Source organism: Pseudonaja textilis, chromosome 1 (genome assembly GCF_049901715.1).
Source record: "Pseudonaja textilis isolate UNSWEBS1 chromosome 1, rPseTex1.2, whole genome shotgun sequence".
NCBI classification, from domain to species: Eukaryota; Metazoa; Chordata; class Lepidosauria; order Squamata; family Elapidae; genus Pseudonaja; species Pseudonaja textilis.
The window spans coordinates 329,942,108-329,961,096 of NC_141990.1; the positions used below are offsets into that span (position 1 = coordinate 329,942,108).

Below are 18,989 nucleotides of genomic sequence, written 5' to 3' on the forward strand. Positions count from 1 at the left end.
AGCTGCTGGACTTTGATTTTAGACACTCCATTTCAGGGAGGAAAAAAAAAATCAGCATTTGAAGCTTCAGCACAAGATTTTTTGGGGAAGAAATAGTTCAGAGAGAAGCAAGATCAGAAATTGGAAGGAAGCAAAAAATAAATGAGATAAGTTGGATAGAAAAGATTACAAGGCTTCCACTAACCTCTGGGTTCAAATTGCTAACCAGCAGAACGGAGTTCCCTGCCCCGGTAAGGCCGGGAATAGCAAGCCGTCCTGCGGCAGCTGCGGCTGCTGCGGCTGATGGGATAGCCAAAGGAGCAAGTGCTCCATGTACATTTGGAACTGAGAGGCCTGAAAAAATTAAAAAGTATTAACCAGTAGAGAAGTCCTCAGCACATTCCCTGCTACGACTTGCAGTGGAAATTAAGGACCTTTGACCAACATGTTTCTTAAAAGAAGTACTTTAGTGTTATGTATTTTCTTTCATTCAAGGACCCAGAAACCAGATACACTTGAACATTTATGGGCTGAAGCATCTCCAGTTCTGGCATTGCTCAGGACTCTGCTCTCAGCTTCCGACACAGGGAATAAGCCTTGAGGGGCTGCATTTGGCTCTTCTTGGGTGATGTGGGAATCAGACATCTGCTTTTAAACAAGTTCTGCAAAATTTCATAGGCTTATTTAAGCAAAATCACTTGGGGGGGTGGGGGGAGCAGGAAGGGAGATGACACACAAAGCAGTGCATTTGTACGTTTTTTTCACCAAGGCATGCTGGAAGTGCCTCATTCTTTTTTTTTTATCATGCAGATAAACCATAGCTATGTACATTCCAGTCACTGACAAATGACATCATCCCAATACAGGCATCTAAACATGAACTTATTCTATTGTATCAAAAGCACATAATCCTGAAGGGCACATAAAAAAGTCGTTTACCTCCTTTGTCCATCAGAACAGGGATTATTGTGTGAGAATATGAATAGTTCTGCCTTATTTTATATAGGACCAATGGGAGAAAAAGTATGTATATCTTGCAAGGATTATCAGTGTCTGCTTCAAATATTGCCTTCCAAGCACTACATCCAGCAAAATTTAATAATAAAATCCATCAAAAGTTATTAACAGAAATTTTACACTTGAGACATTAAAATTATTAGAATTCCTACATCAGCTCAAGGTTGACTCAGCCTTCCATCCTTCTGAGGTTGGTAAAAAGAGGACTCAAGATTGTTGGGGGCAAGATGCTGACTTTGTAAACTGCATGGGGAGGACTGTAAAGCATCGTGAAGCGGCATATAAGTCTAAGTGCTATTACTATTGTTAAAGTGCCAAATCTCAAATTTAAGACTTTTCAGTCTCTTTCCTTCCTATCAACTATAAAGTCAACATGCCCATGTGCTTTCCTCAAGGTAAAATACATTTTGTTCGGATAGACTGAGATGTTGCCACAGCCCTAGCTATCTAGGCAAACTCTTTTTAATTTATTGCCTTTATGGTGTCCGTACTATAAATCAACCTGAATGTTTTTATCTTACTAGGACAAAATGTTCCAAGCAAATGTTGAAACAAAAATGAGATGTAATTCACATTCTCCTGAGGATCTAAGCCACTACATGTAAATAAGAGAACTTTGGGCACACTGAAAACCCACTACTGGAACTAAGGACATGTTAGTACAATTCCCATGATGACAAGGATCATCACAGAATATAGGATCCTTATGAGCCTGTGGTCTAGAGTTCTCAAATGGTGCTGATTACTATTCCCAATCTGCTACTAACATTTAGGAGTCCAAAATAATGAGAGGGAGGAGGAAGAGCAATGGTACAACGAAAGTGTGAGCAATTTTAAAATAAGCAGTACCTGCAGCTTGAGGAATTGCAAAAGCAGGAGGGAAGCCAGCTCCTGTATAAGGAGAGGCTGAAATGATCCCCGGAGCACCTACAAAATAGAAAAGACTGGTTAGTTCATTAGACGTGACAAACTATTTCTCTCCCTCTCCGTTTCTCTCTCTCTCTCTCCGTTTCTCTCTCCGTCTCTCTCTCTCTCTCTCTCTCTCTCTCACACACACACACACACACACACACTCCCTATTTTAAAAGGAACACAAGTCTCACTCCCCTTAACTAACATCCTAGGAGCCGTGGTGGTTAGAATGCAGTATTGCAGGCTAATTCAGCTCACTGTCGGGATTTTGATCCTCACCAGCTCAGGGTTGACTCAGCCTTCCATCCTTCTGAGGTTGCTAAAAGGAGGGCGTAGATTGGACCCCCACATTGGGGGCAATGTGCTGACTGCAAAACTGCTTAGAGAGGACTATAAAGTGCCATGAAACGGTATATAAGTCTATTGCTATCCTCACCTGGATCAGTATTTCAGACTTGTCCCTTCACAGGAAGGTGTAGGAAGATAAAAGTTTAACGAACTGTTATTGCCATCAGGACAACTGCTTTTCAATATTTGTTAATTGACAGGGTAGTTACTTCTCTGCGTTGCATTTACAAATTTCCTCAGAGCCAACTGAACTAATTTAACTGTTTTTATTGTTAAAACTGTTCATAGTTTCCTTTTGGATTGGGTATTCTGATAATAGTTGATATAAACTATAAATAAAGCTTAATTACTTTCTTCTTCACAAGTATTTGTAAAACTAGAAATGCTAGAGTTTCTGTGGGGAATGCCTGGAAAGCTGTATTATAAACAGGTACATTTGACAAGTAAATTTGCTTCACGAGGTAAGAATATAATGTAATGGAGAGAAAATCAGAAATCTCTGTATTCTTTTTAGAGCAAAATAGAATGCTAGAACAACTTTTGACATTTTAAATCTAAAGAGTAAATTTCCATGACACAGAGTTCACTCTGCCAATTATTTTCCAGTAAAGGCTTTGGCCCGCTAATTTTACCTTAAATGTGCCACATGATTTTTTACTCTTCATAAACAGTTGTCTCACAGGAAATGAAAGAAATTCCCCAAAGTCTTTTCTTTCCTGATCAATAGAGCCTCAGGTGCCTCTAGAACATCACTCAACACATGGCTCTAAGAGACCTTGATGTATCTTTTACATCAAGGAATCTTATATACGTGAAGGAGGAAGACATATGAAATGTTAACTGTACTGGGAGTCTATTTATGAATGATAATATAACCTAAACATTTTATTTCATGTGTTGTTTGCTGTTCTTCTAGAACTATTTGTCGGATTTGGATATTAATATTTTCACCTACAGCCACAACTGTAGGAATTTTAGTTGGTAAGTAATGGTCGTTAAGCGAGTTATTGAGTGACTAGACCCCCAATTTTATGACTCCTTTATACAGGGGTCATCATGGTCACTAAGCAAATTTGACTTCCCAATTAATCTTGCCTGTTGAAGCTGGTTGAGAAGATCATAAATTGCAATCATCACTTTTTAAGATGCTGCAACTATTAAAAATGCAAGCTAGTTTCAAAACACCCAAACACATGGTCACTGGGGGCTGTAATGGTTGTAATTTACTTTTTCTGAGGCTACTGAAACTTTGAACTGTTGGTAAACGAACAGTCGTAAGTTGCAGACTATATGTACCTAGTAGTTTGGAATAACATAATGCCATAGGCTAGCAGAACATGGAAAGAAAGCTTGTAGCTACATTAGCATTTTGTGTTTGTTGTGGTTTCTGCCCTTAAGAACATGGTATAAAGTAGGCTGAACTGATGGTTAGGCGGAAGGAAAGATTGAAGTCAAAAGTGGGCTGCCTAATTTGCCAGTTAATTATTGATAAGAAGAAATAAGGATTATCCCAGATTTCCCAGAAGATTTCCTATCTTCTCGCTCAATCCTTTACCAAAAGCAGCTGCCATGGTCTGATCAAGGGAAGGTTGGTTGTCTCCAGAAGGCAGGTCTGGCCTGGTGTAGTCTCTGCTCTTATCGTTGTTGTATTTTACATTGAGGCTTGTGAGCTTGGAAAAGTCAATGCGAAGGGTGCAGCAAGCATTGTAGATGTTCTGCCCATCAAGTGACTATAGAAAATCAAAGCAGAGTAATCTAAGTCAAGCAAGTTACTTCAGGAAAAAAGATTCTACATACTCTACATCCATCCAATGTGTAAAACTGAGAAATAATCTTAAGGGAGTAAGTCTTAAAAGAATGCCCATACAATTGTTTGCAAGGACTTGGAGGTTATGTTTAGATCAGGCTTGTCCAACCCGCGGCCCACGGGCCGCATGCGGCCCAGGTCACCTCGTAATGCGGCCCAATGCCCACCCCAACCATCGTGCCACAGCCAGCGAGAAGGAGGAAGAGAGGCAGGCACGAGGCGGGGCGAGGCGAGCGCCAGGCCAAGCAGCAAGAGAAAAGGTGAGCGCCGTCAGAACGCCACCTCCTGCTGCTTCTGTCCCCGCCGCCGCTGCCCCCGCGGTGGGGGAAGAAGCGGCGGCGGGGATGGTGGCGGGGGCAGAAATGGCGGCGGCAGAAGCAGCAGCGGGGCAGGGAAAGAGCGCCGGCGGCGGCAGAAGCGGCGGCAGCGGGGATGGTGGCGGTGGCAGAAATGGCGGCGGCAGAAGCAGCAGCGGGGGCAGGGAAAGAAGCGCCGGCGCGCGGCGAAGCGGCGGCGGCAGCGGGATGGTGGCGGTGGCAGAAATGGCGGCGGCAGAAGCAGCAGCGGGGCAGGGAAAGAAGCGCCGGGGGCGGCAGAAGCGGCGGCGGCGGGGATGGTGGCGGGGGAAACGGCAGCGGCAGAAGCAGCAGCGGGGCGGGGAAGAAGAAGCGCCGGCGGCGCAGAAGCGGCAGGGATGGTGGCGGGGCAGAAGCCTTCCCCGCCGCTGCTTCTGCCCCCGCCACCGCCGCTGCTGCTTTTGCCTTCCAGTCCTGCCTCATCCAGCCCGGCTATTTGCAGGAGGAGGGTAGGCGTGAGGCAGGCGAGCTCCCCCTCCGCAAAATTTGGCCGGAAAATAAACTGTGATTAAAAAACGGTGATAAAAATAAATAATTTTAAATAAATAATTAATAATAAATAATAAAAACATCTCACTAACTTTATTTCCAAATAAATTTAATATGTTAACTATGTTTTCTATAGTTTTGGGGGATGATTGGGTATCGTTACTGTTATTTTATTTTATGTGCGGCCCAAACCAAATTTTCATCTTCTAATGTGGCCCAGGGAAGGTGAAAGGTTGGACACCCCTGGTTTAGATGAACATGAGATTAAATCTTTAAATCCCTGAGTAATGTACATTATAGTGTAATGCAATGCTATAGCTAAAATCTAATCTAGAACAATCCTATATTCCCCTGGAGAGAGTACACAGGTGCAGGCAATGTCTCAGAGGATGGAAAGCAGTGTTCTGCTTCTCCACCAATCCCTTTCCTTGCTATGTAGGTTTTAGCAAGATTTCCTTCTTTCTAAAGGTACTCGTGTTATGGGATATGTACTATTCCTTATCTGGTCGAAGTAATTATATTTTTCAGATTTAAGCACTTTCAAAATTCCCATCCCAATTAACTTAAAACTCTATGTTTAAAACTTAGACCTAATTCATAAAACTTCTACGATCTCTTAATTTTCTAAAATTAGCAACATTCGTCAAAGTCAGCGAAAATATCCCAGACGGTACTAGTCACAATGGTTTTAGTTTGGTTCTGCTGCACAGGCTTGCTTCTTGTAATATATTTGTATAATATGTTGAAGACATTATAGACTGGAAACAGAAACAAGAACAGAACTCACCAATTTGGCATGCTGGGCACTCACAGGGTCTGCATATTGCAAGAGTGCTTGAAACTGGTTGTTCTTGGTAAATGTGATTATTTTCAGCACTGTCCCAAATTTGGAGAAGATCTGTGTTTGCAAAAAAAAACACAAAGAAGTCATAAAGCCATTGCTTCCAAGCCTTTTCTGCAACTGTGAAATAGGTTGGGGAATGATAACTCAACACAACCAAATTGCACCACAAACTTCCATTTCAAGAGGAAAAAGCCAAAAGATTCAAACACATAAAGGAGCTACTGACAAATTCTTTGTGAGGAAGAAGTTACATTACATAAGACATCATTGCCCAATCTCAAGGGGCAGATCACATTTTTTTGCAATTCCATCTTGAATTTAGCAACTCTAGGTGGCACTAGAGGTACAGTAAAAAGAAACCTTGTAGGTCTCTCCCCAACATTTCCTTCATTTTGCATGCAGTGAACCAATCATTTCTTTCAGAGCAAAGCCTGCCTGTAAACAGTTACAGAAAGGAACAGGGCCCCCCTGTGCTTTACTTCTTGCTAATATTTTACAAAGACTGGCGAAGCTGTAAGCATTATGGTCACACAGTGCTTTGGATTCAATCTACAAAAGATATAAATACACCTGAAGAGCGTTTTATGTGATCTGAGTAAAAAGCCACAGCTTCTTTAAGGTATTACAGAGAGGTGCCACATTTGAGAACATTTATGTTCAAAAACATGTTCCAGGGATCCCTTGTGAAACAATGTCTAATATATGTAGCAACATGTACCATATTAACTGATAAGGACACAGGTGCTTTTATATACATGGGCACAGGCATATCGGAATTTTTCCCTAATGCACACATAGTGAATAAAAGCTAATTACACATGGTAACTAGAACAATGTTTCTCCATCTGAAGGTGTCTGTAAGTGCAATTCCCACTAGCTTCAATAAGCATGATAAATGGTAAAAACAGAAACTAGTCAATTTAGTAGGAGAAAGCAAGGTTAGAGGACCTAGATCTAACACAAAAGCAGCTTTTGTACCTCAAGAATCCAATCTGTTTTATAAGGATGGTAATAAAAATAATGCTGTATAATATAGAATATACTGTATATTATGCTAATCTAAGCAAATGTCAGGAAAAAAAACCCAGTGTGAGGATTAATGAAAGCAATCATAAATATTCACGCCACTTGTGACACAAGTTGTCACAGCTAATTCTCTGCCACATGTTGGTCACTGAAAGCTGGAAGTCACATCTCACCTGATGGAGGACATCTAGAGTAACAGGATAGAAGAGGTTTTCCACAATGATCCTCAGGACTGGGCTCTGACCAGCCATGGCCATACCAGCATCCACAGCTGCAGCAGAAGCAGACAGCGCCAGATTCCCAGACTGGACAGAATTTACTGCTTGCAGGGCTGCTTGAGCACGCTATGGAATCAAACATTGTAAAGCATAAATAAAATAGGGGAAAAAAGCACATATTCATTATCCTATACTAGCTAAGATTATTTTCTTTCAAACTGTCTCAAATATGACATTCAGTTGCTACTTTATGAAGAAAAAAATTCTGGAGAAGTTGTCTTGTGATTCTGCCCTTTATGAAAGGATGCTGCATGACAAAATTATTAAGAAGCCGGGTTATCTGCTCTTCTCAATGAGTGCAGATGTGCAAAATAAAAGAAACTGGAATACAGCAACAGGTAGTCCTCATTTAACATGTTCATTAGGACCAGAATTTTCCTCACTAAGCAATGTGACTGTATGATGTTATGTAACAGCATTACTTAGTGACAGCAATCCAATTCCCATGGGTGAATATGGCCGGTCATTAATTGAGGCCCTCATATGACCAGGAATTGCAACTTCCTGCCAGCTTCCATCAAGCAAAGCTAACCGAGAAACTGGCAAGTTCCAGTCACAACAAACCTTTTCTTACGTGGTTTATAAACAGACCAATAGGAGAACAGTACTGTGGCATAGCACAAATGTAGCCAGGCAACTATTTAGAGTGTGGGCTGGGATTTGGGTGTGCACTACAGAGTACAAGATCCCTGGGATCTTATTTTGTATGATGGGATTCCTTGGAAGAAAACCCTATGAGGGAGCAACCTTACCTGCTAGCTTCCTATTCATTTTGCTTGTGGGAAGTCAGCAGGGAAGGTCATAGATGGTAATCACAGCCACGGGATGCTGCAATCATCATAAGTTGCGATGGCTGTTTAAAGCGGGGTCGCCAACATTTTGGACCTCAGGGATCACCAAATTCACAATTTTAAATCCCACGGACCAGAGACCCCGGGAAAATCCCCCAAAAATGTCTGCAGAAAAATTCCCCACCCCGTTTTCCTACAGATTGATCATTATTTGGGATCGCAGGATACCGTCTCCAGCTCCGTTCTCAGGGGGAGACAGAGAGAGACTTTTGGCTTCATGCAAGGAAAAGTAGCAGAAGTCTTCCTTTCTCTCCCCCAAACTCCTCAGAAATGACTCGTGAGAGTTGTCATGCCGGCGCAGCCTCTTGGAGCAGGATGCCTTGCAGAGTCTCAAAGACTCATTTCTGGCAGAGTTTGGGGGAGAGAAAGAAAGACTTTTGCTGCTTTCCTTGAATGCAGCCAAAAGCAGAAGAAAGAAGCAGAAAGAAGCAGCCTGGTGGCCAGGTCAGGCGCATGGAGTGGGGCAAGTGCCCCCCTCCGCACTTTCTGCCCTCCCCTCTCTACCTTGTGTTGTTCGCAATGCAAGTGATGCAAGCTTTGTGTTCCCGCGCAGCCTGGATTAATTGCTTTGGGGGTGACATTTCTCTGTGGACCACCAAAGTTTTCTCGCGGACCACCAGTGGTCTCAGTCCCACTGGTTGGCAACCACTGGTTTAAAGTACTATTCATTCAGGGCTGTAAGTGAGTTTAAGTACTATTCGTTCAGTGCTGTCATTGAACAAGAGGTTGTTAACCAAGGACTACCTATGCGTCACCTTAGCAATAATTATGAGATTAACTGCAATACAATGTTTCCATGGTTAATAAATTTTTAAAAAGCTGTAGTATAGGTTTAGCCCACTAAATCCCATTAAACCTAGGAAAACCTGAAATCATATACATGTTTATTTAACACAATATCTAGCTATAAAACAAGACTCCAATCCAAATTATTGCCTCTAGCAAGAATTACTTTTATTACAGGAGTCCCCAACCTGTGGGCTATAGCTCACTACCGGGCCATGGCCTGTTTGCAACTGGGCTGTGTGAGTGGTGGGCTGGCACATGCACAAGCGCTAGGCACCAACACTCCCAGCCTGACTCACACCCACTGCTCACACAAATGGTGGGCGTGTATCTCAGAAAGGTCTGTCATCTTCACCAACTTTTCCTCCACTGTAGTATACTACTGAATCTTTCCATCTTTGTGCATCTAATATTGTTGCTGAAGGTTATGCATAAAAATGAAGTTCCATGACTTTTTCCAACTGTTCCAAGTTTATCACATCAAAATGGAATCCTTTAATGCTTTAACTTTTCACGTTTTAAAAAAATCTCCTTTCTTTTATAAAATGATAGGCATTTCTTTAAGGAGAATTATATGTGTATTATCAAGCTTCAGTTTCGCAGTGAAATGTTGCAAAACTTAAAACCTTGACTTATTCCTCACAAAATGAACCAAAACATTCCTAAGAATATTCCGTGTTCTTGCAAATCATGAGTTTATTCTCTAAACATTCATCAGTTTTTGTCTGCGTCCTCCTCTTTCACATCCAAAAATTTTGCCAGGACTTTAATTAGCTTTTCTCTAATGTCTTCTGTAGGAACCTCTGTGATAGCCCTAAGTCTCAAAGAAAACTCTTCTCTCTCAATTACAAGTTAGATTATCTAGTTCTCTTTGCAATTCTCTGTCGACAACTTCTGTGTTACTCTCCAAAATTTCCACTTCATCATTAATTTGTGCTATGTTTCCAGGCACTTGTTTTACAGTTTTCCATCTTCTAGACTTATGTCACCTCTTAATCTTTACAAGTCTTTCATTTTTTTTCAAAAGCTGTCAATTTAGTAGCAGGTGACTCAGCTTCTACTGTGAACTTATTCTCTGAAGCAAATCAGGTATGATTCCTCTTCTGCAGGTTGCTATGATGATCCTCCCCTCCTCTCTATTCTTGTGAAGTAACTGCCATTATGGTATTAATCCAAAAATGAAAATGTCTCAAACAAGGAAAAACAAAAGGTAAACTTCCCCTCTCCTTTCTCCCTTCCGGTGCCTTGAATACTTCAGACTCTAATGGTGCTCTGTAGTTACAATCAATATCACAATCTACATCCCCCTAGTTAGGGTCAACATCACAGGCTGGCTCATGTTATGCTTCTTTTGTAAAATCCATTAGATGTCTGCATTCTTTAATAATAAACATAATATATTCCCACGAAGGTCCAGTTTGTCTTATTTAATTCCAATTTATTCAAAGCACTTTTACACACAAAAAAATTCAAAATAACTGTTCCCTTTATCGGTTTCAAACTTTCTTACTTAACTCCTTGTTAAGCTTTTTGCCAGAAGTTAAGTGTTTAGCACTTTTTTTTTTTTTTGCTTTGTAATGCGGAAATGACAACTCACCAAGTGGAATCTTATTCTGCTGTCCAGTAAAGCAGTCTTTAGCTGTAAATTAATTAGATCCAAAAGCAATTATATCAGCATAGGCTATATTACAGCTGTGAGCTGAGATGGAGTTGCTCATCTCATGAGCAGCAGTTGTCCAGGAGTTCAATGGGCGATCTCACAATTCTTCCTTTGTCCGGAGAGCCAGCATTCACCTTCGGGCTGCTGTTCTCCATCACAATGTCGTCCCCACTCCTTTATAGAGACGCCTAGTTCACAGTGACCCACACTGGAGGCCTTACTCACCCATATTCTTATTTTTTCTCAAAATCAAGAGCAAAGCACTCACAATGCCAAACTATAGTGGATCTGAAACAATTCAGAACTGAAGCACGATGGTTTGTTTTCAGCGCAAAATACTTTTCCATTTCATACACATCCCCATTAAAGATTCTGACCTGATCCAATTGTAGTGTATTCACCCAGTGAATCATCCTGGATCAGGCTGTTAAACTGGCGGCCCATGGGCCAGATGCATCATGCACAGGCCACACCCACCCCAGCTCCACAAAACGTTGTGATACATCACATACCATGATCAAGTTTGACACCCATGCTCTTGCTTGACTATTTTGCTTAATTATTCCTTCAAATTTATTATAGCTGCCCAACTCCAATGGGCTCTATCGCATGTCCTACTGACTATTGTTTCCCTGTCCTTACAAATCAAAATTGTGGTATAACATGTTTGAAAATATAAAATCTGTCAATATTCTAAATTTTGACTCACTGCCTGGTTTGGAGAATTATCTGTCTTCAATTCTTTGTGATTAGAAAATTGGATGTAGATCTGCTGACTCCGGAGGACAGGAGCAATTGTGGTGTAGTAGCTCACCATGGTATTAGCTGCTTCTTCTGTGTTCATTTCTATAAAAGCCTGGTAAAGGATTATAAGGAACAAAAAAAATCATATTGCATTTTCACAAAGATTTCCAACCACAATTTGCAGATCAATTTTTACAAAGCTGTCTCTATTCTCATATAAGCAGATAAGCCTTTAAATACAAAATAGAACCAAAGTTTTGGCATAGCTAAACAAAATTTTGTAAAACAATAAAAAAACAGACATCTGAAAACGTCTTACCTGATTTTTTCCTTTTAACATTAATAGGTTTGTGACCTTCCCAAAAGGCAACCCCAAGGAAATAACCTCAGCTTCTGTAACGTCACTAGGTAATTTACGGATATGGATTACTCGTGATGGAACTCCTGCACTTCTGCTGTCACCTTTGAATTTTTTGCTGTCATTTCCATTGGCTAAAAAAGATTACATAAGAGTAGGTAGTTTTTGATATAATCAAGACAAATGGTATATTTATCACAGACTAGAATTTGAACAAAGATGAGAAAAAGTTGCATAATCACTTCACTGCTTCTGTTCGAAAGACTACTATATAGCCACTTCCATTTTAAGAAGTTCTGGCAAACCCGATCGTATTATAAATTAATCAGCTCCAAACACTGCAATTTGCTAGATTATAGCATAAATGCACAATCTGATGCCAACCAGTGTATCTGTATACATCTCCCATACATTTTTCATTTTTAAAAGCCTATACTCAACATTTAAAAACTGGTATGGAATATCAAATTAACCAATACAGCAAATACATTCTCCAAAACCACTATTTCCAAAAGTTCCCCAGGACTTCATTATTCATAGGATTTACAGGCATCTTTTTAGAAAATAAAATGGCAGGTAGTTTATTTTACTTTGCTATAAAAAGCAAAGTTAAATTACAGTCCTACAGGATATCCTGGAGTCTAATGCAGTCATGGATATTAATCTTGCACACTATTTATGTTATTCTCCCCAGTGCAGCCATTTTATAAACGTATACATCAATTCATAATAGGTATGTGATGAGAATTTGTATGACACAATTTCAAATGTGCACATCAGCAAAACTGTTACTTATGGAACAGACCAATTTATTCTAATGAGATTGCTTAATATAGTTAATTATATTGACATGACCATATAAGTACAGTAAATACAAAAGTAATCGAGTGACCTTCTACTTCAGGTTTTGCCAACAGCAGTCACCCTAGTAGCTTGTACACTGTAATAATCTATATTCTGATAATCATAAAATCAACTTACCTTACTCATATTTTAAACCCATATGGGAATTTCACCTCCTACATAGATTTATCTCCATGTCTGTTTGCTGTAGGGCAACTTGCAACCAACAGTAGCAATTTAAGATTGGCAACCAATGGTGCTTCAAAACTATTACATACAGCTTAAGAACATGTTCACTAATCACCTAGCCCTAATAACAATTTCATAATGCTTCCATAATCACAGTTGATCAATACAACAGCATTTTTATACCCCAAACAGAATTTGGGCATGAGGCACTTAAGCATATATGTTTCAATCCAAAGATATAATGATCTAGAAAGCGAGGGCAACTTTATAATTTCATTTTACTTTTAATTCAGTCACCTAGTTCTAAAGACTAATACCAGCAATAGAAACTACAAGGCAAGCAAACAAGCAAATATAAGCAATTTATAACTTAATAAACTAATTAGCTGATCCAGAATGCAATGGTGCCAGTAGTGATGGGCATGCCCCAGTATGTCCATATCACATTACTGCTTCACTGGTTATCAGGTGGTTTCCAGGTACAGTTCAACGTCTGGTTACCGCTTTTCAGGACACTGCATTAGATTATTTGAGAGACCATCTACTTCCAGGGTTTCTGCCTAACTGGCAAGATCAGGCAGAGCTAGCAAGCTTGATGCCATCCATCAGGATCTAGGAAGTGTGTTCTCTGTCATGAAACCTGCCTTCTGGATCAATAACCCTCCCCCTCCCAAAATTTCTGTAACCACCTCCCTGATTTTTCAAATGTATTTTAAAGCTTGGTCTTGGGGTAAGGAAGTTGTAGAACTGCTGTTGGTTGTATTATTTGGTGTTGTGTCCAGACATGCTTTTTTTCTTTTCTATCCTTTAAAGTGTAAGCCGCCCAGTGTTGAGGAATCTCTTTTAATAAATAAATGCCAGACCAGTAAATATTGACTGGCTTTGTAAAACAGGGCTAAATATTCAGTAGAAAATCATTCCGCAGCAATAGATTTGCTACATAATGCCCAAAAGCTAGTCTTAAGAAACAGTAAAAGTCAGGAGAACAAAACCAAAATAAAAAAAACCCAGAATACACTTCAAACAAATATTATTAAGCTGCAGACATTGGAAAATAGTCTTTATACGGTGATCTTACCAGTGTGTGTGTCACATATTCAGAAAATAACCCTTACATGAAAACAAGTCCATTTTGCAATAATTTCTTTTTTTCTGCAAATGGCTGTCACTTGTTTTTCTAAGCTATGCAAAATATCTCATCTGCATTAATCACCTATATAAAGCTTGAGACATAATTTCAGGTATCAGTGCTAGGGAACTTAGGCTGCTTAAACCCTTTAATAAATAGCACCAAAAGCTCATTTGGAACTAGTTGCTACCAAACTGACTGAAATAAATGTTCAGTTGCCTTAGAGGCCAATCTCCCCTGGCAAGTAAATGCTAAAGAACTGTTAAATTCTTGGGGCTATCAGTGTTACCTGCAGAAGCAGAGTTGCTGCTCATGATAAAGGGTCCGTTAGTGACACAAGTAGAAAAAAGTTCGTCAGATCCCCGCTGAAAGAGAAACAGAAAGGAAAAAAAGTAAGTTGACAGCACTTTGCTAATTTCTATTCAGGTGCTATGAAAACAAGAATTAAAAGTAGTAGAGAAACTGAGATGGGTGGAGAAAGTAAAAGGAAAGCTTGATATTCCACTCAACCCTACATATAATGGAATCAGCAACAACATATTAAGAACCATACAAGCAAGGAACAGAGCAACTCCATCAGTGCCCATAACCAAGAGTAAGATTTATATTATGAAAATGTAAGAAAAGAAACAATTTATTTGAATGATTGTTTAGGCTGCAGCTTTCCTCTCTTAAAGCAGGGGAATTACAAAGAGCCATAGCTTGGCTTTGCAACATGAAAGTAAAGTCAAGACTTGCCATTCAATCCACTTTGAATCAATTTTGTTTTATTTAAGTGAAATATTAGTGAAATAGTGGGATGCTACTCCCATATGAAAAAAGGAAATAGATTCTTAGATGGACAGCAAGCCAATTAAAACATGTGAAATTGAGCTCTTTCTCAAAATGCATTTTTCAAAAGCAGCATCTTTTGCCCCAGAGGTGACAGAAAAGGCAGAAGGCATTTATGGGGCACGGCGACTTGCAAAGTAGTGACTTGAGCTGCACTATAAAATTAGAAAATCACATCTACTTGTTCTATTGACATGAAGGCTAGAGGGTTAAAATCTTCAGGTGCAAATTAGACTGGCAATATTTTTGAGTTCAAGCTTATCTCAGGCAGAAAGCTCAGCATTATCCACCAGTATTCCTGTTAAGAGGAATACCTATCTAATTTAGCAGCAATTTGGACAAAGCTTGATATAGTCAATCAGATTGGTGAGACATCTAAATTGCAGCTGAAGCTTAGAGAATACATCCTGCATCTCTAGATGGTCTTCATTTGAGAAAGCATTCTAGTTAGAAGACAGATAAGGGGAACGAGGAAAAATTCTTGACTAACATGGTTTTTTTTATTCAAGTTACTAGATAGATATATTGGAGCTTTCTAATCATAGCATCTTTGGATGAGCATGTTGAATGCGTAAATGGCAGGATTCTGTCCATCCTTACTAATTTCCACTTGCTTTCCTATTAATTATGATTTAGTAATGCCTATATAACCAAGCTCTGTAAAATATTGGGTTTTGCTGAAAGCCTTTTTATGTCAGCCAGTTTGCCCCATATCCATTTTCAAACCAAAACAGACTTTTATCCAAATTGGGAACTAAACTGAATATGATTTGAATATATCTGTACCACATGATAAAGTTGAAAAACAGAAAGACTCTGGCAACCGGAAAACCAGATTGAAGTGTATGTGAAAAACCAGATTGAAGTGTGTCACATCTTTTCATAAAAGGACTTTCATTCAGCAGGCCAAAGTAAATTTCTTTTGCTCAGCCATCACATATCCCAGCATGGTAATATCCTGCCCCCATGGTCACACTCTGGAATTTATATTGAAAGGGTGGCCCTGCTGCTGCTGAAGAGTAGTAGCTTGGAATCTCCTGCAATATGCAGGAGTTTGCAGTTAGTCATGGCAATAATACAGGGCATTGCCTAAAACTGTGCAGTCAATACATATTTAAGTTTCCACAGATTGTAACATTTGCACAAAAACTCATATCAAAAAAATGTAAATTTCTATATGAAAATTCCATCTTAACATCCCTCCAAAAGCAGCATTCCAAAATATAGTTATGCTGTATAATAAGTAATCCACTCAATAGTAAAATCTGCACTGTGTAAGTCCTCGATTTACTACCAAAATTGAGCCAAAACCTTGTATTGCTAAACAAGACAGTTAAGCAAGTTTTGCCTCCATTTTACGACCTTTCTTGCCACAGTTGTTGTTATTCATGGTTATTAAAGTGACTCTTGCTTCCCCCATTGATTTTGCTTGTCAGAAGCTCCCAAAAGTGATTACAACCAACACACAAACACAGCAGAAAAGGCTGAATTTGATCACGGATCACAAGGAGTGAATGGCCATTTGTGAAAAAAAAGCATTTTTTTCAGGCTGTTAACTGGTCACAAAAGGCTTTAAGTCAAGACTCTACCAAAATAGGGCTGACCCCAGCAGAACTTATGGAATGCAGTGATTTGTTCCAAGTTTGAAACAAAACAATGTTTCCATTCCATGAATACTAGTTATTACAGAAAAGTGCTGATTTACACATTAAATGCTTGTGATTGTTTAAAACATTTCAGAACAGCTGGACAAATAAGCGGGAAGCACCTGTCCATATAGGTCCATTTATTGGCCTGAGATTACAAATTCAGTGAAAACGAAAAATAGTATTCCCACTTTTTAAACCAGAAAGGATCTCTCCTTTATTATGCAAAACTATGCATTTTTTGCCTCAGATTTTCAATGTGGGCACAAAAGGAATCCTGGCTAGTTATACTTCTTTCAAATCTTTCAGCAACTTAAATATCCTGTTTTTATGGCACATAATTAACACATGATTAATAAATGAATTAGATTAGAAAACTTATCTCCAATTATTTTAGATTGAAATTATGCTTTCTACCAACTCTAGCTAAGCCAAGACTTCTTCTGAAATTCTAATATACAGGCTAATTATTGTTGGATCACCTCCCCTACCTTTATTGTTTAGGTATGAAATATATAGAAAATAAACTTAGAGGCATAACATTTATTACTTGAGAGTAAAGAGGTAGATCAATTTTAAACAAGAGATAGAACTGATGACCTTCATAATACAGTATATTAGAACTTCCACACACCTTTATCATTACCATTGGTGCTTGGGAATTTTGCAATTTTTGTTCAGCAAATCTGAAAGACATTAGGGTCCTTCCCCACCTCTTCAACTGTTGGTCTTGTTGGGTCCTCAACTCTTAAATCAATTTTTGTCTATCTTTCATAAAGATCTCATGACTGCTCAAAAAGCACAGCTCTCTTCTGCTGTATTGCCATCCTTAGCCTTTTCAGGCTTCTTCCAGTTACTATAGAGACAAGTCATAAATTAAACCTCTACTCTGAATGGATCTCAAGGGTGGGGCTGTCAAATAGCTCGGAGTTCCTGAACTCAGAATAATCAAAGTTATGCAGTCTTTTCTTGTCTGATACAGAACTCCACACCCAGGTTTACAGCTGCCTACATTTAGAAGCGTATTGCACTGCAAGATTCTCATCCAAACCAAGTTTTAATGATTTTATTTCATTACAGGGAACACAGAATAGCCTGCACAAGTTCGCTTGCACATTCCTGCACATACAGTTAAAAGTTTAGTTTGTACAAATCAAGACTACAAAATATTCAACAAACTGTGGCAAAATAAATTGCAATATGGCACAATGTAAATTCATCTAGTCTAGTTAGTCTCTCAGTTGAAATTTCCAGCTGTTCCACTGGATAATGTTGGAAATGGAAGCATTGTGCTGCTAGGGCCCAAACAGGATGCCTGTTTTAATAATGATATAGGATAGGCAAAGATAGATGTGGAGATAACTCTTATCTCACAGAACCTTTGAATCAAACAATTGGCAGTTACAAATTAAACTAAGAGCATTCATTTCAGCCTCAAATTGATTCAATTATGGCAGCACCCCATCCCAAAATAACTCAAAAGAACAGCAGGGCTCCAACATAAACACTTGGCCCTGGTCTAATTGTAGAAGTTCACACAAACATATTCAGATTATAAAGCTTGCTTCATTTAAAAATAAATACATTTTCAGGACTACTGTTGACTAGAGCATTCCTTTACTTACTGTTTATCTACTCCTAGTCACTTATTGAGACAAAGATACCTTTCTTCAATCCTTGTTAATCTTCAGGGATTTGAAGGCTAAATTATCAGAAAATGGGATCCTAACTGTTGTATTTAAAACAAGATATAGGCAGTCCTTGTTTAGCCACACAGTTGGGACTGGTAACTCAGTTGTTAAATGAAGCAGTTGCTAAGTTAAATCCCAACTATGCTTATGATCTCACTTATCATTCCTTTGCTTTACAGACATATATGGAGTATATGTAAAAAGTTATTTTTAATCACATCTGTAAATGCAAAAGTTCGCTCTGAGGCAATTGTGAAACGAGGGGCCACCTGTACCTGATTTAACATTTACTGCTGATTGAAACCTATTAGCACAGCTTTCAGAAACTGAATTTTCTCCACGACTGATAAGAATATAAATAGGACAAATACTTTTGGTTGGGGGAACCATCAATATTTAGTTGGGGGAACCATCAATTTTTTGCCAGAATTGTTATCGTGATTTTCATTTTTTAGAATCTAAAACATAATTTTTTTAAAAAAAACTTTTATTTACTTTGTGTGACCAAACTCATTGCTTTTAAAATTACAGTTTAACTATGTAGAGCGCACACAGTAAGAAATACTGTGGCAGGTGATACAACCGAGAAAAAAACCCTTCAGATTCTGGATGAGAACTATGATCTAAATACTCCTTAATTTGCAATACGACAACTGGGTTTACACAAAGTACAGAATTAGGCTAGAATAATTTGATTCAGCATTTCATGCAAACTAGCCCACCATATGAAGCCGAGTTCATATATTTGGGCATAGCACACATGCACACACATATTTGTATTTATGTATGCACTTTACAAATGAAGTCGTGGTGACTAACAAGAATTAAAACCCTCATTAACACCAGCCAATTAACACAAAGTGGCTCCCACCACCAGCGGTTATGTGAATACAGCAGTCAAAGGTTTAACTTTGTTATCTTTTCCGTATCACCTCATTTCTCACTTTAGAATTAAAAAACCATTTTTAAGCAAAGACAGCAATTTATTTCCTACAATTTCATGAATTAAAGGGTTAAATTTTACAGAAAAGGGACAAAGATGCATACTCCACATCCTTTCCATATTTTCAGACTGAGAAGCATTAGTTAATATTTCTTTATGCCAACACATGTGGCTCACATATGTGATAAAGCCTGTTACAGCAAGCCCACCAAGAGCCAGCTTGTAACAGAACTGAAGATGCACATTAAGGCCTGGAATGTCT

The 18,989-nt window shown here is 39.1% G+C and overlaps 1 protein-coding gene across 4 annotated transcripts in view; it reads right to left on the bottom strand.

The window, feature by feature from the left end:
• The window catches only part of PTBP1 (polypyrimidine tract binding protein 1), a 39,140-nt gene that overhangs the window by 13,375 nt on the left and 6,776 nt on the right, over nt 1-18,989 (bottom strand). For 2 of the 4 annotated variants that reach the window (XM_026698889.2, XM_087922823.1), the window contains exons 3-10: nt 13,906-13,981; nt 11,417-11,589; nt 11,063-11,209; nt 6,952-7,122; nt 5,696-5,806; nt 3,812-3,986; nt 1,846-1,923; nt 185-333 (exon numbers count right to left, since the gene is read on the bottom strand). In XM_026698889.2, the coding sequence (XP_026554674.1) occupies nt 185-333; nt 1,846-1,923; nt 3,812-3,986; nt 5,696-5,806; nt 6,952-7,122; nt 11,063-11,209; nt 11,417-11,589; nt 13,906-13,981 (1,080 nt within the window). The remainder of the gene's footprint in view (nt 1-184; nt 334-1,845; nt 1,924-3,811; nt 3,987-5,695; nt 5,807-6,951; nt 7,123-11,062; nt 11,210-11,416; nt 11,590-13,905; nt 13,982-18,989) is intronic. The other 2 variants (XM_026698890.2, XM_087922824.1) reach the window with 1 other exon arrangement.